Raw genomic sequence first — 27,931 nt, 5'->3', positions numbered from 1 at the left:
CAACCTTCGCTTACAGTGATATGAAAATACAGATCCTGATGCCAACCTTCGCTTACAATGATATGAAAACGCTCCGTTCGTTCTTCTAATTGCCTTTAAAAGACCTTCAGGATCCTCTGGTTTTGTTGTAATGATACACACCTTCAAACATTTTGCGGCAGAAATTTCTTTGGTTGATTTGATCATTACCAGAACAGAAAGTACAATGTTGTGATTTTAGATACCTCTGAGCTAAGGATCTGTATATCAGATTGGCAGAAAACCTGCTCATCGATACAAACAAACTCATCATTGAGTTTCAGGTTGATGCAAATTCTTGATAAACTACTTGAGGCCAAAATGCTAACCCGATGCGGGATGGACGAACTGGCGCCGTACAGACTGGAAAAAATGGTATCCTACTCTATCATAGGCCGAAAAACCAAACAAAAAACGCATTGTGGCAAAAAAAACCTACAATGATCTGTATCAGATATTCTTAAATATCTGTATCGAATGAGGAAGGTAGTCTTACCTGAGGACAACACCTTAATGTATAAGCATCTTGTACTCTATCACAAAATCGATGACTTTCTACAAAGTAAAAGTAACAAAGTAATACGTATCTATTGAAATTGATCGATATTAACTTGTATTCAGCTGATGGTTACTAAAACTGTATCGTCTAACTTCGGGGAAAAAAACTTGAAAGATATTAAATGCACATTTATCAATAGATATGTTTACTCATTATGAAATCGACAAATATTCACTGCAGAAACACCACCACGAAGATACCCAATACTGATCAATTAAATCACTAGACAACGAGAATAACAACAGCTTTTTACAATAAAGTTAATCCCAATTAACATGCACTGTGCTTACAATATTTAAATAATATATCTTGAGTCTATATCGTGTTACATGTATATGAAAAGTAATTAGTTAAAAAAAATGTTACCTGCTATTTCTGAAGGGTGTGTGTCCGAATGTAATAGAGATCTCAATCTACTGGCCACATTTATCTGACCTTTGTGGGGTCGTACACTCTGAATATCTTTAAAATATTAGGATTCAGTCTATAGTAAGGGCTTTACATATATATGAATTAATATACTGTGTATAATGAAAAATCAAAATAGGATAAAATATACTTCAAAATAAAACATAGCATGTGTAATTTTCTCTTAAAATATTTGAAATAACATTACATAATTGACAGTTTATTTAATCTTATTGAAATACAAATTATGTATGACTATTAAAGCGTTGATACAAGATAGAAATTATAAACAGATTGCAGTTAAAAAGACATAAAGACTTTTTTTTATTTCAAGAGTGTGTTGTTTGCTGTAATTTTTTTGATATAAAAGTTCTACTTACTACTGTCGAAAGCTCTGGTGGATCCTTTAAGAACATCCAAGGTAAATGCAGCTACTACATCAGCTTGTCTCGCTATTGACTCGGCACGTTCTACAGCTAAATAGTAAATATACGGTTTAAAAGAAAATGTTAGAGAAAATACTTGGACTAACCTTATTTATACTTAAACAAAATTAAGCGAACCCTGCGTTGAGCTTGCATGCAGTTTGCATCGGCGGAGGACATTTTAGCGCATTGATAGGACAGTATAGCGAAAAAAATCGTTTTGGACAGTATAGCGAAAAAAATCGGACGTTTTAGCGCTAAAGTATAACCGATTTTAGCGCAAGTTTTTTCAGTCATTTCAACAAAAAATTAAATTATCAATGACCATTTTAATGACAGAAATTAATTCATAGTAGAATAATAAATTCATATAGTATCAAGACAGCACAGCATTAAACTACTTTGTCCATTGAATACAATTTTCGTTAATACGGTTCCGTTCTCTATTCTATAATGTCTGAACTAAAATGACCCCTAGTACTTTTAAATTCTTCGCTAAAATGTCTTCCGCCCGTTCGTCGTGACATCATGGGAGAATGTGGGGTGGTGTTGTTTTTTTTTTAAATTAGTCAGAACTATTGATTCAGTGTGAATTTATATGTCCATTTTCACTGAACTAGTACACATTTTTGTTTAGGAGTCACCTGAAGCCCGCCTCCGGTTGCGGGATTTTCTCGCTGTGTTGAAGACCCATTGATGGCCATTAGCTGTTTGTGCTCTTTGGTCTGGTTAGTGACTCTTTGACAAATTCCCCGTTTCCATTCTCAATTTTATGTATCTACAACATTTCAACTCTCCCGTCTGACCTTTTATCAAGTTTTCGAAATATCTCATTAAAATAACCGCTTACCTTCCGCTCCGAGGGCTGCAATCAACTGAGTTCCATTAATAAGAGCTAGTCCCTAGTGATAAATATGCATTTAATTATAGAGGGTGATCTCGAAACACATAAAAGAGAGCATTCATAGTTATGGAGCGTGAAATTCATTTATGTAAGCTTTTCGTATTTTTTTATATGTATAATTTTCTGTCTAATAAAGTTTTTATAATAATGATACAATTATCATCACTAACTGCTTAAGTATAAAATAAAGGCCTCTTTACCTCTTTAGGTCCAAGCTTTATTGGCTCCAAATTGTTGAACTCTAAAACCTACAAATATGCATGTTATACTGTTTTAATTTAATTAATGGAAGTTTAATGAATATATAAGGTTGATCAGTATACGCTACATGTTCGTTCAAAGTGTACATGGTAACGGGCATAATCTCCATCAAGTATGGAGCTTTTTGGTTTTCTTATCATAAGTGAGTAAGATTTGCTTTTCCAGATTTTTTGGCTTTCAACAAAATACACTTGGTCGATACCACTGTTTATTTGTTGAACTCCGATGTGATCCGTCGTGTTGTCGATATTCAGCACTTACTTAACACAATTTGTATATTTCTTTCTAAAACTGACAACGGTTGATGAAATTATAACTTTAATATAAATAAGGTACCAATCTCTGCAGCCTGTCGGAATTGAGAGAATTTGCTCGAGCCTTTGCTTATTTTTGTTGTTTTTTTTTCTGTTTTTGTTTTATGAAAGTAAGAAGAGTTTGTATGTCTCTCCACCAGAGACCAAATGACGTAGAAATTAACAAGTAGAGGTTTAACTTCTGTAAATATAGACAATGCAATTACACATAGGAACTCCTTTTACGGCTAAAACTGTACCATTTTACTATGAAGTTTCGTAAAAAGTTATAATCTGGAATGGAAAGTTCATAACATGCAAGTTACTATTGTTTTCAAAGGTAAAAATAAAGGGCTGTACGGCATGTTTTTAAGATTTATATGCCCCGAACTTCTAAGAGTTTAAACATATACTAATATTTAGTACTGTCACTTTTGGTCTTCATCAGAATTCAATATGGCCGCTATTCATGTGTATTTAATATTTATACCGGTAACATTCCCAATGCAAGTTATGTCTCTACGAGCTGAAACATAGAGATCATATCTGGGAACCAGTAGGTAAACAAAACAAATTATCTATGAATATTATAGTATAAAATTGAGAAAGGAAATGGGGAATGTTTCAAAGCGACAACAACCCGACCATAGAGCAGACAACAGCCGAAGGCCACCAATGGGTCTTCAATGTAGCGAGAATTCCCGCACCCGTATGTGTCCTTCAGCTGGCCCCTAAAAATATGTATACTAGTACAGTGATAATGGACGTCATACTCAACTCCGAATTATACACAAGAAACTAAAATTAAAAATCATACAAGACTAACAAAGGCCAGAGGCTCCTGACTTGGGACAGGCGCAAAATTGCGGCGGGGTTAAACATGTTTATGAGATCTCAACCCTCTCCCTTTACCTCTAGCTAATGAAGAAAAGTAAACGCATAACAATACGCACATTAAAATTCAGTTCAAGAGAAGTCCGAGTCCGATGTCAAAAGATGTAACAAAAGAAAATAAATAAAATGACAATAATACATAAATAACAACAGACTACTAGCAGTTAACTGACATGCCAGCTCCAGACCTCATGGTTTGGGGATACAAACTGTAGTATTTACAAAGTGCAACCAAGACGGTCTTCAACAATGAGCAAATCAATACTGCATACTAAGCTATTAAAGACCCGAAATAACAAACGTAAAACAATTCAAACGAGAAAACAAGCCGACAGATTTATGTAAAATAACAATATAATGTAAAGCAAAATTAATATACATCTAGCGACAAACAACACCCACTGAATAACATGCTTCTGACGTGTTTGTTGTTGTTCAAAACAAAAATATTCAAGAGTTAGTTGGTGATTCTTGACATTTAAAAATTAAGTCACTGACCAACCCTGCTAGATTCGTGCTAAAAACAAATCACTATTTGTGACCTTTAAATATAACAAATTCTAGAATTTGTATCTTATAATTTAAATTTAATGATTATTATAAAGAACAAGAGGATAACTTATATTTTATACATGAGAATGATTATTGTCAGAAAAAATAATCCTACAAGGAACATGCAAAATCAAAGTTATAATGAGTGCATGGAGATCGACATAGCATATATCACACATAAATAATAAGAGAGTATTAAACATGTTAAATGGGGGGAAAACGTATCTGTTTACATGAATATTAAGAAATAAAATATAAAAATCTTAAATATAAAAATGACTATCAGTAATCATTCAAAAAGAAACATTGTTCAAATTGCATAGAAACCTGTGTATTGTCAAAGATCGATTGTTGAAACCAATATGTTTTTTCAAAGTCCTATTTTTTTTTTCTATTTGAGGTAAGTACATTTCAGGGGCGTAGCTTACGTTGAGGCAACCGAGGGAACTGCCTCAGTAAAAAAAAAATAAAAAAAATATTTTCCTTCACTGTATTTTCTTTTAAATGATTATTGCAGCAAACTAGCTACTAAACAATAATGTAGCAACTTAATATGTCTTGTTGGCGCGGTTATTGATTCATAACCTTTACGAATTATTAAAGACTTATGGGAACATTTGAATTAATTTTCCCTCCTCTACTTGGAAATACCCTTTACGGTAGTTTTCTGTAATTCAAGTTTGTGAGAGTAAAAGGAAATCGACAACAGATTTATTTTGTCCTACCCTATTGCAAGCGAAAACAGTGAGTAGAATAGATGAGGATGCAACTCACGAGTCTCCCGATCAAATCACTTTACCATTGAATTAGGTCAATTAGTTAATTTTGTGTCAGAATAATTTCTAGTACATTGTATATGAGGGCCTGGGTGAGGTTTTAAGAAAACAGAAATATCGGCTCTGAAATTAATTTAAATTTGAAAGAATATGGATTTAAAATGGTGCTAAATTATAAAATAAAGGAAAATCAAATTATGGGCGACAATGATTAAAAACTAAATATTTGATAATCACATTCTAAGCATTCAAACCCTCATTTATAAGTGTTGACATGTTCCCCTACGACTATGTTCATTGACTTTGGTACTAAACAAAACAAAATATGCATTTACATTTATACATTATAGTGCACAGAAAATAATTTATAAGATCTGGTTCACAAGTTTTATTCTCGCTATTTTAAAATCATAGTACGTTTTCACAAGCAGGGAATTTAAAATATTTAAAGGAATCACTAATCCCAGAGAAATATGTCTGTTAGTTAATACATAATGTCAGTTTATATATAAAAAAAATCAACCAAATATTATACTGTTCATTTATAATGAAGACTTCAGAATACAGTAAATGTTAGTTATTCGCCGGTTGTCAGATTCATCGTGAATGAAAAAAAAAGTTAAAAATCATTCAATATGTAATTTCAAGACCTTCGAAGGAATACACCACTAAAACAAGTGCCGTGCTACACTTTACATGTAGCATATGTTTTTCTCCTTGTTTATCCTGAAATTTGTTTGTTCAATCCAGCAGTCATTTTGTGGGGATTATCTATGATTCGTTGATTCGTGACCTACGACCAAACAAATTATCATCACAAAACTTATTACAAATAAACCTTAATATTTGCGGGTTTTTTTCTGTATTGAACATTTTGTACAGGTTTCTTCTATCCACCGAGCAAGTGGATTTCTTGTGATATGACGTGTGATGTACAGCCAACTATATTAGAGTGTACTACGGCTTGGAAATATATTGGGAGACATTAGGTATTTGAGCTGGCTTTCTGCTGGGAACAGTATGTCAATATACATATATATGTATATATGTTCCTGCTTTCTGTAACTGATAGCAAGTCAGGACTTTTCATTGGTTGTCTAATGTGATACCTTCACCGTCGTATTTTGTTATTTTTATAGATTTGAGTATAGATAGTAAGGCATAATTAACATAATAATGATGAAATAACATTGAACAGCAACTATTTTTTAACGATTTTTTCTTGTTCAGATTGTAAAAACCTCTATAGCTTCAGGGGGCCCCCTGACCCCCTGCCTCGGTATAAACAGAAGGCAAGCTACGCCACTGCGTGTATACCACATATTTCCTTTCATTCCTTTATGACTGATGTATTTTTATACTACTGCTTTTTTTCCCGTATCTATTAAAAGTTGTCTTTTGGTAGCTGATATCAAGGGTATAAACTAAAAGGTCAATAAACCATGTCATCGAAATTCAATAAATAAGATTGACGTACAATCATCCGCACTATATAAGGACAATGTCGTGTGGGAATTTAACCTTCATTAAATTAGCGGGTCTTATAAGAGAGCAGATGCTGGATAGTTAGCGGCATATGTACACCTACATGAAGATTTCAAACGGATTTATTTTAGGTTAAACACATGGCAAATGCCAATAACGATCTTTCACCTTAAGAACACGTTGCAAGGTTTGTATAAGGCAAATAAGGTGATATCTTACATGCAAAGCAGATGTCTCAAGAGAACATCAGACACCAATATGTATATGATATCTAAAAAAGTAACAATAATGAGTTTTTATTTCTGTTATTTATTACTTTGTAATGTATTATTGTTGATACAATTACTTCCATTATTGTATCTGATTTAAATGCTCTTTATGGCCCATGTAATTTGGAAAAAATGAATATTTATTCTATTCAAGTAAAAAGAGAACTTACATATTTTGCATCAGCCCATCCACTTTTAGGACTCCACATTTTACCTTCCCCCATCATTCCAAGGGCTAGATGCGATAGTGGTGCCAAATCTCCACTGGCACCTACTGTTCCCTTTTCTGGTATCCACGGTAAACATGATGCTAGGTTTAAAAAATGTTACAAATCTTCAGTAAAAGAAAATTATAAAAAAAAATCTTATACACATAATATCAACCGTCGGATATTTCTAAATATCTTATAAACAATGAACTATATTGAAAAACAACGCACCATGTATGTAGGTCAACATGCAATCAAACTAAAAATTTTCCTCTGCTGGAAGCAAGTACTGTACTTTTCTCGTCACATGTTGTGGTTAATTTTTGAGTAGAACCTATGATAAGCATTTTCTACAAGGGTGGAATATTTCATGTTTATCATTATGCCACCGCTACTCAGTGGCCTCAAAACATATATTATAGTGTTATCCATGTAATACTATCATTCCGAAAGCCAACAATAGTACGAACTTTTGGCGTTTCGTTATGGATTACATATTTTTCATTGAAGCACACGCTATAAACTAAACAAATCACAAAAATTAAATTTCCAGCATGAGATGGCGTTTTTGTTCTCTCGACGCGTCTAGTTCTCTTAGTGACAGTATGCAATCTCAAATCGTCGAAAATGTCATAATTCAAGTAATTAGTTTTCACATAAAACCTTGTTTGCTATATATTTTTACAAAACTGCTGCATCATTGTGAAAATAAAATTTTACAGATTGTGATGTGTTGACTTTGTCTCGGTACTATAGATCAATAAACAAAGATAATCTCCTGAGTTAGATGTGAATACATTAAATAGATAATTAGAAGATTATTTTTTTAAACCATTAAATGCCCTAAAATGACATATAGCAAAGTAATTTTAGAAGGTACCGAAGTATTGATTTTATGTCACTTTTATGTTGCATGGTAATATTCATGCCACTTACCACCACACTCGATTTTTCCTGTGGCAATACAAATTTTCTGCCCCATTTTGGTCGAACCTTTCTTAACCTATTATTGACAGCTTAACTTGTTCTTGTCGTATAAGTATTTAAAATTTGGCGTTAATTAAGCAAAGAACAAGCAAACATTTTACAAAATGACTCATTTCGTCTCGACTTGGTTTTATAATGTAGCTCGGTTTCGAAAAAAGGTTGCTGAACAGTTCATTATCATAACACGTCAGACAAAGATACTAGCTATATGGTGGTGGTGGTGGGGGGGGGGAACAAGTGCTCGCTGTTCATGCAAGACCCTAGTGAACAGTTAACGTCATTTAAAGTGTTGAGTTTGCTTTTGTAAGTCTTTTATTGCAACAATTAGATCGCACAAATATATTACCATTAAACGCCTTAATATATTTTTTAAGATTTGCCATCGAGATTCCACTGTACCCCTTGGTTAAAACATTAATCCTAAGTGCCAATAACATCCTTGTCCTCTCTGGCGACAGCGGTGGTCCAACTCCTGCAATTATAAACAAACAAAAATAGTGATTAAAATAACATTTCAAATAAGGCCAATTTACTCAGTAACTTCTTGCACATTATGGTCAAACTTTAAATTTTTCGAAATACTTTATGGATTTTCTACTACAGGAATAGATAACTTTAATAAATTAGCTGTATTTCATAAAACCTTTCGGAATTTCAATGTTATTCAACTTCTTACTTTATTTCGCCAATTGAATTTATTTATTGTAGCGTTTCTGTAGAATCTTTTGTTGACGAAATGCGCGTCATGTAATCCTGGTATCTATGATGAGGTTGTCCAGTGTTTGTAACTTTGAAAAAATATCTTAAGTTTTGTTTAATTTCTATCATCAGAGGGGGTGGGGGCAATAGGGGGTCCGTTAACATGTTAACAACACCTCGATTTTGGCAAAAACAGTTAACAAAAAATGCAAAAATACTGATAAAAATTAAAAAGTGGGTTGAAAACAGTTAACAGCTTAAATTGATCTCAGATAACAGTTAACAACACATTAAAAAGGCCAAAACAGGTTAACATAAAAAGGTATCCCTCCCCACCCTCCCCACCCTCATCAGATTATGATATCGATATAAATTTGTCTGTTGTTTTTTTTCTTCTTTTCCATTTTATTATTTCAATTTCATAAAATCATGTACCGACTGTCTTTAAACTGTGCTAGCAGCATCTCCTTCAAGCAAATACAAACTTAATAAAATTTGGCTGTTTTGGTTCTGATGCAGTAAACAATTTCATATCTTTTGATTTTTCGGACATGAAGGATGAAGGGTAAATCCAGAAACACGTGTTGTATGGAAATTGTACCTTGTTTTTACTTTTTTTTCAATAACTTATTTATACATGCATTTTTTTTTTAACTGACTTACCTGCTGCGTGCGATCTAATCAAGTTTTCCTGTAGCTCACTGCAAACAAAATACAGAAGTAGCAGTGTGAATTGTTTACTTAAAGTGGTATGGGTGTCTTTCGCCATCTTGGATTATAAAAAACAGAGAACATAAGGTCCAGATTTTCTATCAAGTTAGAAACATTTGATGCAGGAATGAAGATATATAATGTAAATGTTCATTTAAAAGGACCAGTTTATAAAAATATAACTTATAAATATTAAATATTTTTACAAATGTAGATTATTTTTGGTTGTTTTTAAATGTTTTTAAAATTGCATTTTAAGGGGAGGTAACTCTAAAACAGTTCATTTTCTGAATGAATCTACATGGAATTTTCCTATTTTGTATTTTAGCCGAAAAAAATGTACGGTGACCCTATCTTTTCTTTTGATATTCTCAAAGCATTGTCTGAAAGCTATCTTTTCGTAATTTATAAAAAAATTCTATCATTCCGATTACATTCTAATCACAAAATGATGTTTTTTCCTGTATAACATATACAAAATGTGTCATTTTGTCACAACCTGTAGTTTGAGAAAATGCGCGGTGACCTATCATTTTTATTATATTTTTTAACATATATAACAAGTATGGACACAGACGCAAATTGTCAGTGGGGTTGAAGGACGTTACAAATGTATTGAAAGCTAGACTGGAAATGTGTAATAACAAATTGAGTTGATGTGTACATGTCTTCATTCAAATGCATTGACTGATAAAAAAGGGGGCTTCAACTTCCACCCCTCTCTATGAATTAGTTGTTTGAGTGTTTGAATATGGAGTTTGTTAATAAATAGCTGCACTGTAAGCGCATGATATGTCTTGATTCCTTTTAAGCTTGCTTAAAGGTTGAACTATTTTGTTTTAACATATATAAATAGATACTACGTTTTGGCAAAGTATGAACAAATTCTATCATTTTTATTTGAGACTCCCATATCACCTTAATTAAATGAGGTATCAGCAAAAAGATAAATAAACAACTGAGGTTATGGTACAAAAAAAACATTTAAGCAAACAATAAATTCATACGCAGTTTTTACTGACTAAAATAATCAAATAATGTATTGATTGGAATGTCGATAAAAATCTTTGGAATTTAGTTTATTTCATTTATTGTAAAACTCGTACCGACAAGGTCGCTTTTGGTAGACTATGTAATAATGGAGCTTAGTCAGTCTGGTTAAGATGGGTCCTTAATTCCTTTTGTTTTGGTATACTTTAACCCTGATGAACTTAGTAATTATAATATCTTACTTTAACTTATCTTTCTCTACATTGACCCTGGCGAACTTTCCGAATCCTGTTGTGATTCCATATACAACTGAAAGAAAATTAACATTAAAAAATCATGAAGATGTAGCACTGGAGTATTTCTAATAATTTGTTCATTTCTTCAAAGTAGAATACCAGTCGTTTTATCTTTAAAATTTCAAATAACTGAGGTTTACAGTCCTAACCCTAACTTGAAAGCAGCAAAACAAAACAAAAAATGCAACAACAAAAAAGCTGAAGAAAACAAGGGGACACTGAGTTCATCAAACTATCAATCTAGCAACGTGTTATCTTTTCGAATGTCGGAGTCCCGCTTGACATTTTCCCGAATGAAGTTAAATATCTTACGTTTGTTTTTATCCACGATATCTTCCAAGAGATCTCTGGCTTTCTGGACTTTCTGTTCTGCATCAACTGTCATCTACAATTACAGGTAACAATAGGGTTAAAATTAGCCATATATGTGTAATGTAATACGTATACGCTAAAGTGGTCATATTGCTTACTACACTGCTTAAATTTTGATATATATATACTAAATTTAAAAAAATCAGTCATATAAATATTTTGTAGCGAATTAAAGGCAACAGTAGTATACCGGTGTCTAAAAGTTAAAATCGATTGAGAGAAAAAAATCTGGGTTACAAACTAACCGGTATTTAAACACATATTGCTTTTCCATAAAGTTTAGATACCACAACATATAAGCATGACCTGGACGTAAATATAATGATGAAAGATACAGTCACCTTTATTAAGTAATGTCCTTTTCCAAGTCTGACCAAGTCATCCAGTGACAAGCTGTTACCATCTAGAGATAAATACTAAAAAAAAATAATAAGAAAGGTTTAGTTCAGAGTTAAAGACATTTTTTTAAGTGTTTCATTAAGTACTTGTATTTTCTGCTTCCCCATCAAACATTTAACGCAGACACGTCAACTCGTAGTTTAAACGAACTGTCCTCTTCGAACGACATGTTCTCCTATGCCAACTGTAACCCATATATTTGTTAGCAATTGGTACTAAAACATTGAAAGAGTACATTGAAAGAGGGCATGTTCAGTCAAAGATATTTTATGTAGATATGGTTTTCATGATGTATGGCTAAAACAAATGATATATTCATACACGAGTTAAAACAAAGAATGAAAGATACCTTTATTGCTGATGTTAATGCTTTTTTTAACAATTCATCAAAATGTATTCTTTATAGATATATATATATATGACAGAGATATACTGCAATTTTATTTAGATAGATCTGTTAATCAAATATATTAACCTTTTATATGTAAATATAGTATCTCCGCCCTTAGCCTCAATATAGAAACAGGCAGATATTACAAGCTAGATAGAGAAAACAGATTATGAACTGTGTGCAATAACAATATGGTAGAAGACGAATACCATGTTATTCTAGAATGTAATAGATATAGTGATGTAAGAAAACTATACATTAAGAAATATTATTGGCAATATCTATCCACTTTTAAACTTATACAGTTGTTATCAGTTCACAATGTGAAAGAACTTAATAATTTAGGTAAATTTTTGTTTAATATTGAAAAAAATAGTAATATGTATAGTTGTATCAATTATTTATCATATGAATTTATGTTCATTCTCCGCCATACATGTATTGTGTATAATTATTGTATTTACAAGTACACACCCGTGATATCGCGGGTCCGTGACTGAATTAAAGTATATAACTATGCCTAAGCCTTATTTTAGTTATTGGTACTGTCATCTGATAAAGTCATGTCGATTATAAGATACACAGTTTTCTCTGTTTTCAAATCTTTCTGTTTGAACCCGTCGACCTGGAACTTATCAATTATTGGAAATATTAATTATTTTGAAAACAAAAGGTCAAGGCTATCCAGGAATGGGGTATTTTTTAATCAACAGCATTGTCCTATATTAGTTATCTTAGAAAGTCTTGCTGATTGCTGAATAAAGCTACAATAGGGAACAATTTGACAATGATTGAATTTAGTAGTGTCAGCCCTTAGTCAGTTTGATTATGACCCGTGTATATAGCAAAATCCTAAATATACCGTTTGGTGGTGCGCCTGTCAAATGCGGAACGTACAGATAAGGTAATAGCTAACAGGTGAATATACTATTAGTATCGGTATCGGATTAGACCCGGAACTTGTTAATTATTGGCAATATTAATTATGTGGAAAACAAAAGGGTCTGGAGTGGTGTAATTTTTAATCTACACCACTGTCCTATATTAGTTATATATAGAGTTGAATTCTTTGATTTGTCGTGTTTACCCGATGACGGCTGACAAATTGGACCTCGTAATTTTAGTATTATAGATATTTCACTGATGCATTAAAAAAAAATATTGTGAAATTGTATATTCTATAACAGGGGCGGATGCAGGAATTTTCGAAAGGGGGGCTGCTAACCCAGGGCACCCAGGGCAAAGGGGGGGTGCAAAACATATGTCCCGATACAAATGCATTGATCGGCAAAAATAAAGGGGGGGTGCGCAACCCCGGAACCCCCCCCCCTGGATCCGCCACTGTATAAGCTGTATTGCTTCTGAATAAAGTATTATTATTATTAACCGGGATGTTCTGGTTAAATATGAGTTAAATCAGCTTAACGATTCTCAGGAAGAATATTTATCATATTTCCTATTGATTGAAAAAATAAGTATATAGGTATTCTATGGTTGGGTTGTTGTCGCTTTGACACATTCGCCATTTCCATTCTGAATTTTATCAAGCATATAAATTACCGTATGCTTTAAGATTTCCTGAAAACTACCAAGCAACTATTTCAGTTTGTCTTAAAGTTAATGCTCCTGTAATAGGTTTAATGATTTTAAGATTCATAATGGATATGACATCCATGGAAGAAGACTACATATGAAATTACAGAAAAGTACAGAACTGCGGAGAATTTACAAAATGCATGAATATTTTTCATAAACATTATTATTAATTCACATACAAGGGGTGGTAAGAAATAAAGTGCTGTTAAATGTTCGAATGGAGACGACAACATTATATACATAGTAAGACTCACCTCTCTCGCTCTCTCCACGCTGGCTTCTGGTCTTCAATTTGTTAAGGAGAAAAGTTGACATTTTGATAAAACTTTAAAGAATATTGCAACTTTGTAAAAACTCATTAAATCAGTAAATTTATATAGCAGATTTTGTTTATTGATATTGAAGGATACATTTTTTCTTCAACGTACACAGGTTCTGCAGGACCGGTCACTGGACTTGACATATCACTGTCCAGAACTAGAAACATAATGGAAATCAGATATAAGAAAATCAGCAGTTTACATCTACAATATCGTTGCATTTAAAAAAAATAAAAATATGTTATATAAAGTGAGCCCCCAATATTAAAATTCATGATGGCATAATTTCATTTAAGCATGTTAAGTACTTTGCTGTTGCGTTCGGTTAGTTTGGGTGCTCTGAAGTCAGACATGACAAACAATAACCAGTGGAATTCACTAGATTACATGCTCCTTCACAGCTTAGGACATACATATATAACGAATGTGGCAGGATTTGTGAGCATGGGAAAGTGGGGAACAAAACAGCATTAAACAAACTATAAAAATAAGCATAAAAAGTTTGATTTATAAGATCGGTCCATCTCTTAATTCGACTATGCGAAATGAAATTGACATCAACATTACTTATTATTCAATTTTTACTTCTTGAGGCTGACATATAATGCCCCCAAAAAAATCGACGTGTGTTGTATGTCTATATATATATATATAGTGCATCCTGTCATTTCAACATGCGTAGTTATAAAAAAAAGTGCATTGTCCTTTTCGTCAGATCAGATTAGAAGCACGTGTTTCTTTGTAATACAATAGGCTCTAATATTATAAGAAGTATTGTAATCATTATTATCATTATTAAATTATAATCATTAGTATCATTATTATCATTAAATAAGACACTGACCCACAGTAACAAAATCATTGTCATCCAGTACATGTTTAATGGCGTCATCTTGGTCTAAAATTGCCCCTCCTTTGGCTTTTCTCACTTCGAATACTTTTTCTATAGCATGCCCCGAGGAACTCTTGGCTTTATAGTATCTCCTTAACGTCTCCTCTCCCAACCATTTTACACTTTCGCCCCCTTTGCATGGTACCGCGAACCAATCCCCTCTAACTCGAGCAGATAATTTCATTGTTTTGAAGTTCTATCTGTATCCGATAAGAGTTGTGACTGTTTGACCGGTGTATCAGACGTAAGGTTCTAGACTCGTGGTTTATCTTGCTAACTTAACTATTATCAGTACAAGATCAAATTTTATACAAAGTCAAAATACGACCAAGGAAATCGAATTAAATTTGTATATCTACGTAAATAATTTATAGTATGTGTAGACAGAAAGGGTTGGATAATTCGTACAGATATTAAGTATATCTTTAGGAACTTCTTCTTTTGGAGAAAGGTAGTGAAATATATTATAAAAACTGGGATAATATGTTTCCTTGTAGATATTTTGATTTAAAGGAGAAATCGGTTGAACGTCAATGAGACAGAAACTTAAATACCAATGCCAAAAAATACATAATTTGAATGACCTATTTTTATATTTAAAAGGTACTGCGTTGAAATAATAGTCCATAAAACTATATCATACATCTTGTTATATGAAAACACTTCTACTTTCTCCTTGTATTGTGTGAATTGTTTTTGACGTTTGTCAACAAACATATCTTAGAATGCATAATTTTCACGTTTCTATTTTATCATGTCCAACGTATAGATCTGTGCGTATAGAATTTTATATTTATCTTACTATTCTTGGCCAAATCGGCACAAGTTAGATAATTTATTCTAAATCTCTGATAGTAAAACTATGCATTTATTCAAATGCAGCCGCTTGGAAAATTAGATCACATATAATGTCATAATATTATTGTATACTCTGTAACTTCTGTTCTCTGCTGCCTTTTGTTTGTCATATGTTGTATATATTTTCGTTTGCCATAGCATCTGAAAATACAGTATGCATTAATCTGACTACAGTAATAACGATGCCGATCTGATAAATCAATAAACTAATAATGCCCCCAGTTTATCAAATCTCGTATCTAATTAGTCGATAACGCAAAATCACGATCGATCTTGCACATGCGCATTGTTTCCCTGAACTAGAGTATTACACTCAAATCTTTAATTTGAAAGGTATAAAAACAAACAAAAAAGAATGCCATAAACTTTGTTGACTTTGTTGGGATCACTGTTAAATTACACGAAATACTTCTTTAATTTGAAAGGTATAAAAACAAACAAAAAAGAATGCCATAAACTTTGTTGACTATGTTGGGGATCACTGTTAAATTACACGAAAGACTTCTTTAATTTGAAAGGTATAAAAACAAACAAAAAAGAATGCCATAAACTTTGTTAACTATGTTGGGGATCACTGGTAAATTACACGAAAGACTTCTTTGGACAAGATAGAAAAGGTTCTTGGTTTCGGAGTTTATAAATTGTTTGTAAATTGTTTATAATCATGTATATAAAATGTCATTTCAATTCCAGAATAGGCATTCCCTTATCAGTATATATGAATATGATATTAACAGAAGTGGAGCATGATAAGTGAAACACATGTGAATAATGCATACATATACCATAAGATCACATAAGCTTATCGGTCGCGATCGTTGACATAGATACGATACCAGGGGGATAATTTATGTTCTAATCTAACCAATTATCTGATTATATGTCTCACATGTACGACTCGAATCATTAAGGGGTACTGGTAATGATTTAAATGTTTAATTGATAGTTTGTTCTGTACCTATTATAAGTTGGTTTTGCTATATAAAAATTCGGTTATTTTGCATGACCTGGTCAATCAAAAATGTTGTCATGAAGCGAAACTAGCGGTGTCAAACAGATGAGGATTTTAAAAATTAAATTTAGGTCTAAAATCTTCCATGGCGATCAAACCAGTATCGCAATTATATCAAAACATGTGATCTTTCTACGGTCTGTACTACTCATTTGGTAATGTTTGTGTAGTTTCTTTGGTGAAGACAGACGCAAATTGCTCCAGTAGAATTTGGGCCTTGTCTTTACTGTTTATGAGCTGTCCTTGTTTCTTTAGAGGGATAACCTCAATGTTATCCTGCTTTCTTGGTTTAACATATTTCCAGAATGATTACGTGTTGGTTCTATTCATTCTTTCTATGATAGCGTTGTTGAAGTAATAATTTCCTGCTTTCCTGATTTCTCTTTTGCAAGTTTTTCGGTAATGGCGGTAGTTTGTCCATGGTGTTGATCTTGGCTTGGTTGTATATGTCTTGTTTTTTCTTTAGCATTTCCTTGATTTTGTTGGTTATCCATGTTAGTCTGTTAATGAACTTGACTGTTATGTTTTGTCTAGCCGGGCAGGCGAATAGGTGATTCTTAAATGTAAGCCATGCTTCGTTGACATTTTGGTTGAGTTTGGATGTTATTCCTTATTTGTGTTCTTAGTGGATCTAAATATTTATTCACTTCTTTCCGACTGAAGTATTCTCTTCACAGGCACTTGTCTCAGAAAAACAAATCCTATATACCTTAATATAACATATAGGTATATAGGATTTTTTTTCTGAGACAAGTGCCTGTGATTATCTTGCCAAGGTGTAGAATTTTCGGGTTATAGATTTTGAGCACTAAGGTTTGATGTCTGCTGAGACTACTATAACACAGCATAGTGTTATAGTAGTCTCAGATGTCTCAGGCTGTAACTGTTATGAGGATGGCATGATCAGAAATCACCTGGTATCGGTTTGTTGGTGTTTTCACTAATGACGAGTTTTGGTGTAAATACATGGTCCAGCAGGTTGTTCTCTCTTGTTGGTTCTTCTTGAAATATTGTGAGACCGATTTGGGTTGTAATGTTTATGACTGTTTTAATAAACATCTTGATCTCAGCTGTACGGTGCATCTTTCTCGCCGCTTGTCCCCCGTTATGTCTGGGCAGTTGAAATCGCCTGTTAGTATGATTCGGTGCCAACATAAGAAGTATTGATTATTGTTTAATATTTGTGTACTATTGTATGCATAGACACCTTCTTGTTGTGAAGAAAAGTTTTACATTATAAACAAACGGAAACAGTTCAAGTATGAGTGCTCCTACATTGGAGTCATAAATTTAATATGACATAAAACAACACACGATATGTCCGTTTTCACTCCCCAACACAGTATTGTCCCCCTAAGAAGAACGTGTTGTGTCAACAAAACACAAAACCAACATGGATTTTAAAAAGACAGCTAAAAGTCTGTGGAATAACCAGTTTGTTTGGTAACAAAAGTTTTGTTTTTCACATAGAACTAACGGTATTATAGGGCAACCTTCCCTTCCTGTAAAGTTTGACGTGTTGCATAATAATTTTAATAAAAGGTTTTCAATATCACTCGTCCGCCTCGGGTCATGTGGTTATGAAGTTATGAATGATTCTTTCAACATCGGAACGACTTTTGTATAATTCTTCAGTTGTATTTAAAAAATGATTTATATGCTATGAAAGCTGATAAAATGGACGCTTCTATCTCTAGTAATGATAGTCGAATCCCTTTTGGATTTGGAGGTCAACTTGCTGTTTTCTGCTGATACATGACATGATTCTTGTTTGGCTTAGGTCTGAAAACATCTGTGACATGGAATGACTATTTTTCATATGATTTATGATAAAAACAGCAACTTTTTCTAAAGATGAGCAGTCCTGACATGAGTCGGTTAAAAGCTCATTAGAGCTTATGTTGTCTCTGTTTGTATAGGTATCGGGACCGTTCGCCCTAATAACATGTTCGCCCTAGGTCCGTTCGCTCTGAGTTCGTTCACCCAGAGTCTGTTCGCCCTACTATAAAAATATTAATATTCAGGGCATTGAAGTTGAATAAACTTATTCAGATATTTCCATGGTATATTTATATCATGTATATTCTTGAAATTTATGGAAACATTGAAATATTTAAAAGTTTATGGCTTGTTTTTTATCATTAATTGTTCAATTACAAAATAATTCGGATAACTGATTATTGTGAAACTTGTCTTTTGATGGATTAATAATATTAAAAACAAACGTTTTATTTTGATAAAATATTCAGCTTGAAATTAATAAAACTAATGATGTACGAACTGTAAATTATGAAACGGATTTACAAGCTCATTTATTTATACTGCATACTTTCGTGAGTGACTGATAACAATTATTTTGTTAACAAATATCAATAAAGATAAATACATTGTATTCCAGTATTCTACTCTGCAAATCAAAGGGAAAATGATAAATTGATTGCGGCAATATAAATATTCTGTCAATTTTTCAACAAACTTTAACATAATTTGTTCAAACACTTAAAATAATGCCACTAGACAGCAATTAGAAAAAAATAATAATCAGGGCGAATGGACCCTGGGCGAACAGGTATCAGGGCGAACAGGTACTAGGGCAAACATGAATTAGGGCTAACAGACCCGGATTCGTTTGTATACCTTGCCGACTCTAAATAAAGCTTGTTTATTTATGAGTTTATGAAGAAGCTATATATACAGCTCATAGTTAAACCATTAGTATTTTTATATAAAGTTAATTACAAGGCGGCAATAGAAGTTATCAACTTAAAGATTGCTGCAATTATCCAGGTAGAATCCAGGGACATGTAAGTAGGTACATGTAGATGTACATATCCACATCTCATGGGTTTTCAATCTAATTTGCTGATTTTTCTACTTGTCTCTATTTTCTTTCTTTTTGTCACTTCTTGATGCTTATAATAAATTCTTTATTTAAAGAGGGTAACTCAATTAGAAATAGTCTAATTTTCATTGAGGCCCTCAAACAAAGTACATGCATACAGTTAACATTCATACATTCATACATTAATTTACAATATATATTACTAGTATATACACAATTCAATCATTGAAATATACAAAGGGTAATAAATGACAATATTTGATATAGTTTTGTTAGAGGAAAACAAATTAGTTGACTTGCATATAATTTTCAAGAAAATGATTATAACAATGTTTCTTGAATAATTCCACATTAGGACATTTCTTTATTTCGAGTGGTAAATTATTCCATACTTTGGTTGCAGAATAATGAAAAGATTTTTTATAAAAATTTGTATTTGGTCTTGGAACAAAAAGATCATTATTAGAGACAGATCGTAAGTTGTGGCGTTGCACATCATCAATATTTAGTATTGCTAAGTAATCAGGTGTTAGCCCATTTACAATTTTATACATTAGAATTGATTGTTGGTATTTTATTCTTTTGGTAAAAGATAGCCATTTTAAAGAAGAAAACATGAAATTAGATGGAATAGAAATATCGCATTCCAGTATAATTCTTGCTACTCTTTTTTGAAGTTTTATGATTCTATCTGAATCTTTTTGTAATAAATTTCCCCAAACTGAACTACAATAGTCTATATATGGTAGAATATATGCATTATAAAATAGTTGCCTTGTGTGTATTGGCAAATATACTTTAATTTTATATAAAAGTGATACTTTAGATGAGATAATTTTACATATACGATCAACATGATCTTCCCAGCTTAAATTTTCATCAATGTCTATTCCAAGTAATTTGAAAGAATGGACATTCTCAATACATGTTTCGTTGACGGTAATACATAATTCTGATAGTTGTTTAAGTTTTTGTTTTGAACCCAATTTCATACACTTAGTTTTTTGTGCATTGATTTTCATACTGTTATTGTTACACCAAGATTGTATAGCATTTAAATCAATTTGCAATATGCTGTCTATTTTTTCAATGTTTTTATCATGAAAATGCAATGTTGAATCATCAGCATATAAATCCATATTGGATTGTTTAACATGAAGTGGTAAATCATTTATATATATTAAAAATAACAGCGGACCTAAAATAGAACCTTGAGGCACTCCATACTTTACAAACGATTTATCAGATTTAATGTTAGCGTATTGGACTTCTTGTTGTCTGTCAGACAAATATGATTTTATCCAATCTATTATATGTTTTCCGATATGATAAAATTTTAACTTTTCTAGAAGTATGGCATGGTTAATAAGGTCAAAAGCCTTACTGAAATCTAAAAACACTGTACCAACTATTTCTCCATTATCTAAATATTTTAACCATTCGTCAATTAGTTTAGTTAGCGCTGTTTGGCAGGAATGACCTTGTCTGAAACCTGACTGGGTGATATGTAACAATTTTTTATTGTTAAGGAATTCATATAACTGTGTACATACATGTCTTTCGAAAATTTTAGATATGGTATTCAAAATAGAAATTGGACGATAATTTGAGGGAATATCTCTTGGTCCTCCTTTATGTATAGCAGTTACTCTTGCAAGTTTTAATTTTTGCGGAAAACGATTTGAAGTTATACTTTTGTTTATTAAAAAAGTTAATGATGGGGATATTATTTCTGCACTTAACTTTAAAAATTTGGGACCTATTCCATCTAAACCTGCGGATTTATTAATATTAAGATGTTTTAGTTGAGAACACACCTCTCCAATGGAAATGAGTTTTAAATGAAAAAAATAAGTGAGACCGGTTTTTATCCCCACTGACATGACCTATGGGCATTATATATATTTGTCTGTCTACATGTCCATCAGTTCCTTGCAAGGTCTGTCTGTCCCAATTCAGGTTAAAGTTTTTGGTCACAATGGTTTTGGATGAAGTTGCAGGCCTCGACAATAACGCTTGTCCGATTGTCCGGTACCAGAGGGAATAAAGGTCGGACAAGTAAAAGCTGTATCAAACTTCATTACTTGTCTGTCGGGACATGTACAATTATTCAACAGAAAATAAATTTAATCCAACTTTGATGAACAAAGTTATTATAAACAAAAAACAAGAAAACAAATATTAATTTGACATGTTTCTGCATTCTGATTATTCAAATGTAAAACTTCTTTTTTCAACATTACATGTTTATTTGCAATCGATATTTTTTAACTGTTTTTTTTGTCAGGTACTTTTTAACAGGTAAGAAAATACTATTCTCCAAACCAGTCTTGCTGATCTTAATCAATGATGCCCCTTATAGATAAGGTAACTTTACAGGACAGTTCGTCACCTCGACAGGTTTAGCTCCAAGTTTAATAGACAGTTTGGCACCATAGGAGACATATTTAGTAGACATGATTGATAGACAGTTTGGCAAGGCAGGGGACATTTCGGGACCATGACAAATCAGTACCTCACTTTGCTACCTTATTCTGTTCCTTATAACAAATACCATACCCGTATTTTTTTCACACAAAATGTTTTTTTTATTTACCATAAAATTCACAAAATCATATTTGATCATAAGTAGAAAAAAACAACACTGGCAATATGGTGACCTATAGTTGTTAATTTCTGTGTCATTTGGTCTCTTGTAGAGAGTTGTCTCATTGGCAATCAAACCTTATCTGCTGCTTTTTATTGATTGCATTTCAATAAACTTTTTTCAAGTTAAAAAAAAACAGGATACAAATCCAATGAGTGTACAGGCCTATCAGATGGTGCCTCATGTTTAGAGTCTGATGAGACTGGCATTGATGAAAAACTAGAACCTAAGTCCTGTGACGTCATGACTAGATTCAGTTGTACTTGACTCATATTTTTTAAAAGTATTTCAAATCAAAAGAAATACACCAAATCCTGTCTATTGTTTAAATTTGTTTTGTTCCTTTAATCAACTAAAAATGTAAAAAGGTTATTTTTAATAGAAATTTTTTAGACAAGTAACAATTTCATTCGGACAGGTAAATTTTGTTATTTACTTTGAAAAAAAAGTTATTGTAGAGGCCTGAGTTGAAGTCCAATATTAACTTGTTCTTATAAATAGGCCATGCATGCAGGTGGAAGACCGGAAAACTTAAACTTAAAGAAACTTGAAACTTAGTACAGATGTACCCTATATAGCTATGATATGATCTTTCCAATTGTAATGCCAAATCAGAGTTATAAACCCAATTTCAGGGTCCACTGAATATAAAAAATTATGTGTGTGTAGGGCATCTGTGTACAATGGTGTACTAGGGACTCATTCTTGTTTTAAACATGAAAAATCAATTTAATTCACAGAGAAAATGATTTCATTTCATTTAAATTATGAACATGATAAATTTGTATCATTTTAAGGTGGTACCTAACACTACAGGGAGATAACTCTGTAAAATCAGCAGAACGTTTTAATGACGTTGGGTTGTTAAGGGAATATTAAGCTTCTCAATGATCAAAATAAGTTTTTGTCAAACTGCTATATAACCAGTGTAATTTTTCTGATCAAACGGTTGGTTCAACTTTTTTTAAATTTTTATATTTTTGTCAAAGGGTCAAAGTAAATACTGTGTCAAAATTTTAAGAAAATTAAACGAGACAAATTAATTTTAGTTAAGGTGTTGGGTTACTTGGGTACCACCTTAAGTAAAAATGCAGGAGCCAAGATTTTCACAGTCCCCTTTTTATCACCATCAAGTTATTGTTCAGTTAAAGGATTGTAACTCATTTAAGGGGTAGTTCCCTTTTTTGTCTGATGTCCCTAAACTGTTATATTGGATATGCTTATATTTATACATATAATATGGAGTGATGATAAATGTATTACCACATTTCAGAAAGTCAAAACTAAGTGGTCTCCCCTTCACATACAAAAAACATGTACAAATGTGTATCTACAATGTACATCATAATCTATAAAAAAGTGCTTATTATATCATCTTAATCAGAGGCTGATTTTTTTCAGAAAAAATTTGGTTGGTTATATAGGGAATCACTGAAGTGTGACAGAATCGGCCCCACTTAGGCATGTTAGGCAGTCTATGAAAATTTCTAGATCTGCCACTGTTAATAAATTCATAATTTATAATACATGTAGTTTAATTGCTATATACATTAATGACATTGTATGTTATTTTTAGTGTGAAACTTTCAAAAATGGAATTAAGGAAATGTAAATATGATGTAATGTGGAGAAAAACAACATCAATAATCAAACACAAACTTTTCGTTACAAATTAAGCAATTAAAACCAAATAAAAAGTGGGTAATGCAAAAACACAACTTAACAGTCTGTCAGGAGGCATGCAAGCCATTTACTCTTTAAAATTACATGGAACTGGGTAAAAAAAATATTGATAGGAGTTAGAATTATTTCAAAACATGTTTTTATGTTTTTTAGGACATTGGGTAAAAGTTGGGGTGTATTCCTAGTAGCTATTTTTGTAGCCAGAGAGATGGCAAATGCAGAAGCAGAACAAGCTATCGAGGCAGCAGCCCAGAAAGTCATTCCAACATAAATGTTTTACAGGTAAATAACTCTCTCATTAAAACTATTTAAGTCTTAATTTGGTAGGTAGAAAGCATAAAGTAGAAGGGACAGAAAGTTGTCAACTGTCTAAAAAAAGATAGAAGGAAGTCAATTCATTTTATTGAATACCATTACTATAACAAAATGCTTTGCTTTCATCCTTGGAAAAGAATGAACTAAAATAATGCAAGGTATACATTGTATGTAGCTGTATTTAAAAGGATGGACACACATGCCATTACATTTCAGGGCAGTTTTATTATGAGGTAATACTAATGAAAAAGTGTTGTTGTTGGTTCAACTTACTATCATGACTATTTAATTATTAATTTTATCTTAAGGATGTACTAAGGTGATCTAAGGTAAAATTAAATAAATCAAGAATACAAAATTGATACTTAATGCTGGAAGAGTATTAGAAAAGGATATAACTAAGCTAAAAATATTGTTAGGTCATGAAGCTCCTTTTTTAAATATTTGATTAATAAAATATCGCGGGGAAAGGCTAACTCAGACTTTTACCTTAATTTTGCATTTGGGTCTCAAATCAAAAGAAAGAAAATCAAGAATCTGCTTAAATTTTGTTAAAAGATAAATAGGTGTTATTGGGAAAAATAATTTACTTTGTATTGTATGAAAAACACAGAGGAGTCCAAACATTTGACACTTATTCCAAAACCTCACCCAAGTACATCCTTAAAATTGATGTTTCAAGATATTAAAAGATGTTACAATATTAGACCTTTATTTTCCAACTTGTACAAACATACTTCATTTGCATAAAAAAAACACACTTTCAGTACTGACCACTGGACATTCATGATTTTCCTTTCTTTATTTTTGTAGAATGTGGATCGTAGTACAACCAGTTCAAAGACACCACTACTGCCTGTGATATGTAATATGGACAGAATTGAAAAGAAAATTGAAAAATTAAAGAATCTGTCTTTTTTATACTGTTGTTTTTATATTTACAAAGAAAATATTTTCTATGTCTCTCTCAGATCTAGTTTTGGGTCTGAAAAGTTTGTTTGCTCTTTCTTTACCAAGTACTAGCATTTCCAACCACAGAATAGGAACCTGTTCAAAATTTTTGAGATGGGGAGTCTTATGTATTTTGTCCTTAACCTCATTTTCATTGTTCATTTTTGTGTCAAAAATTTAGGTTATTGATTTGGGGATGTACATCGGGCGGTCAGGCGGGCGGCAACCAAATGTTGTCCGTGCATTTACTCATGAAGCGTTCAACTAAACCTTTTAAAATTTTAATATGTTGTTACTGACAACAAAATGGAGGTCAAGTTCAATAATGACGATTTTGACTTTTACCGTTCAGGAGTTACGGTTCTTGAAAGTTTAAACTAGAGGCTCAAAAGAGCCTGTGTCGCTCACCTTGGTCTATGTGAATATTAAACAAAGGAAGCAGATGGATTCATGACAAAATTGTGTTTTGGTGATGGTGATGTGTTTGTACATCTTACTTTACTGAACATTCTTGCTACTTACAATTATCTCTATCTATAATGAACTTGGCCCAGTAGTTTCAGTGGAAAATGTTAGTTAAAATTTACAAATTTTATGAAAATTGTAAAAAATTGACTATAAAGGACAATAACTCCTTAGGGGTCAATTGACCATTTCCGTCATGTTGACTTATTTGTAAATCTTACTTTGCTTAACATTATTGATGTTTACAGTATATCTCTATCTATAATAATATTCAAGATAATAACCAAAAACAGCAAAATTTCCTTAAAATTACCAATTCAGGGGCAGCAACCCAACAACGAGTTGTCAGATTCATCTGAAAATTTCAGGGCAGATAGATGTTGACCTGATAAACAATTTTACCACATGTCAGATTTGCTCTAAAGGCTGCGGTTTCAGAGTTATAAGCCAAAATCTACATTTCACCCTTATGTTCTATTTTTAGCCATGGTGGCCATCTTGGTTGGTTGGCCAGGTCAAGGGACACAATTTTTATTTTAAATACCCCAATGATGATTGTGGCCAGGTTTGGTTTAATTTGGTCCAGTAGTTACAGAGGAGAAGATTTTTGTAAAAGATAACTAAGATTTATGAAAAATGGTTAAAAATTGACTATAAAGGGCAATAACTCCTAAAGAAATCAACAGACCATTTTGGTCTTGTTGACTTATTTGTAGATCATACTTTGCTGAACATTTTTGCTGTTTACAGTTTATCTCTATCAATAATAAAATTCAAGATAATAACCAAAAACAGCAAAATGTCCTTAAAATTACCAATTCAGGGGCAGCAACCTATCAACGGGTTGTCCAATTCATCTCAAAATTTCAGGGCAGATAGATCTTGACCTGATAAACAATTTTACCCCATTCAGATTTGCTCTAAATGCTTTGGTATTTGAGTGATAAGCCAAAAACTGCATTTTACCCCGATGTTCTATTTTTAGCCATGGCGGCCATCTTGGTTGGTTAGCCAGGTCACCGGACACAATTTTTTAACTAGATTCCCCAATGATGATTGTGGTCAAGTTTGGTTTAATTTGGCCCAGTAGTTTCAGAGGAGAAGATTTTTGTAAAAGATGACTAAGATTTACGAAAAATGGTTAAAAATTGACTATAAAGGGCAATAACTCCTAAAGGGGTCAACAGACCATTTTGGTCCTGTTGACTTATTTGTAGATCTTACTTTACTGAACATTTTTGCTGTTTACAGTTTATCTCTATCTATGATAATATTCAAGACAATAACCAAAAACAGCAAAATTTCCTTAAAATTACCAATTCAGGGGCAGCAACCTATCAACGGGTTGTCCGATTCATCTAAAAATTTCAGGGCAGATAGATCTTGACCTGATTAACAATTTTACCCCCATGTAACATTTGCTCTAAATGCTTTGGTTTTTGAGTTATAAACCAAAAACTGCATTTTACCCCTATGTTCTATTTTTAGCCATAGCGGCCATCTTGGTTGGTTGGCTGGGTCACCGGACACAACTTTTAAACTAGATACCCTAATAATGATTGTGGCCAAGTTTGGTAAAAATTGGCCCAGTAGTTTCAGAGGAGAAGATTTTTGTAAAAGCTAACGACGGACGACGACGACGGACGTCGGACGCCAAGTGATGAGAAAAGCTCACTTGGCCCTTTGGGCCAGGTGAGCTAAAAATGTTGTGTCCGTGCATTTACTCATGAACCGTTCAACCAAACCTTTTAAAATTTTAATATGTTGATACTGATGACAAAATGGAGGTCAAATTTGATATTGACAATTTTCACTTTCTTCGTTCATCAGTTATGGTTCTTGTGATATTGCCAGGACACAAATAAATGTTAATAAATCCGGTTTGCTGTCGTTGTGACAGCCTCTTGTTTTAATTGTGAATTTCTCGTTTCTTATGCCTAATATGATAACTTTAATTAGTAATGGTGTACCTCATGCCTGTCAATGGCTGTCAGACATATTTTTACTTGACATCTACCTTATTTCATGGACCAAGGAACAAAATTAAGTTTTCGTGGTCAAGTCCATATCTCAAATGCTGTAAGCACCAGGTTTACTTTATTTCGTGTATGTGATGATTGGTCATGGTCAACCTACTTTTTGGTATCATTGGGCAATGTTTTTAAAATTAAAACTTTTGTAGTTTTGTCTGTTTCTCAGATATTGTCAAGCACAAGGTCAATTATATTTGATGAATGGAACAATTGTAGGGTGTACATGTAGGTCTGGCAGGGCAGCCTTCATATGACCAGACCTCATTTTCATGGTTCATTGGTCAATGATGTTTTCTTAATTTTGTCAGTTTATCAGATACAACAAGTAATAGGTCAACTATATTTGGTATATGAAATGGTCATAAAGTGTATGTTTAACTCTTTCTGGCTGGTATCATATGACCTTGGCCTCATTTTAA

General features: G+C 32.5%; 1 protein-coding gene and 1 long non-coding RNA gene across 2 annotated transcripts in view; one reads left to right on the top strand and one right to left on the bottom strand.

Annotated features, from left to right (window-relative positions):
• LOC139524907 (histidine ammonia-lyase-like) overlaps positions 1-14,951 on the bottom strand; it is a 28,062-nt gene extending 13,111 nt beyond the window's left edge. The window contains exons 1-14 of the mRNA XM_071320074.1: positions 14,659-14,951; positions 13,905-13,971; positions 13,749-13,779; positions 11,450-11,524; positions 11,049-11,121; positions 10,683-10,749; positions 9,403-9,440; positions 8,387-8,512; positions 7,015-7,154; positions 2,515-2,562; positions 2,261-2,312; positions 1,366-1,461; positions 944-1,039; positions 515-573 (exon numbers count right to left, since the gene is read on the bottom strand). Coding sequence (XP_071176175.1) covers positions 515-573; positions 944-1,039; positions 1,366-1,461; positions 2,261-2,312; positions 2,515-2,562; positions 7,015-7,154; positions 8,387-8,512; positions 9,403-9,440; positions 10,683-10,749; positions 11,049-11,121; positions 11,450-11,524; positions 13,749-13,779; positions 13,905-13,971; positions 14,659-14,890 — 1,200 coding nt within the window. The 5' untranslated portion in view covers positions 14,891-14,951. The remainder of the gene's footprint in view (positions 1-514; positions 574-943; positions 1,040-1,365; positions 1,462-2,260; positions 2,313-2,514; positions 2,563-7,014; positions 7,155-8,386; positions 8,513-9,402; positions 9,441-10,682; positions 10,750-11,048; positions 11,122-11,449; positions 11,525-13,748; positions 13,780-13,904; positions 13,972-14,658) is intronic.
• A 2,937-nt stretch (positions 14,952-17,888) lies between these two features.
• LOC139511210 (uncharacterized) lies at positions 17,889-24,982 on the top strand. The gene is made up of 3 exons (XR_011661985.1): positions 17,889-18,019; positions 23,902-24,030; positions 24,877-24,982. It is a non-coding gene; the product is annotated as an uncharacterized lncRNA (long non-coding RNA).
• The last annotated feature ends 2,949 nt before the right edge of the window (positions 24,983-27,931 follow it).

The sequence above is a fragment of the Mytilus edulis genome, chromosome 1 (assembly GCF_963676685.1).
Source record: "Mytilus edulis chromosome 1, xbMytEdul2.2, whole genome shotgun sequence".
Lineage (NCBI taxonomy): Eukaryota > Metazoa > Mollusca > Bivalvia > Mytilida > Mytilidae > Mytilus > Mytilus edulis.
The sequence above is the reverse complement of the archived record's forward strand: the minus strand, read 5'-3'. Positions and strand labels throughout refer to the sequence as shown.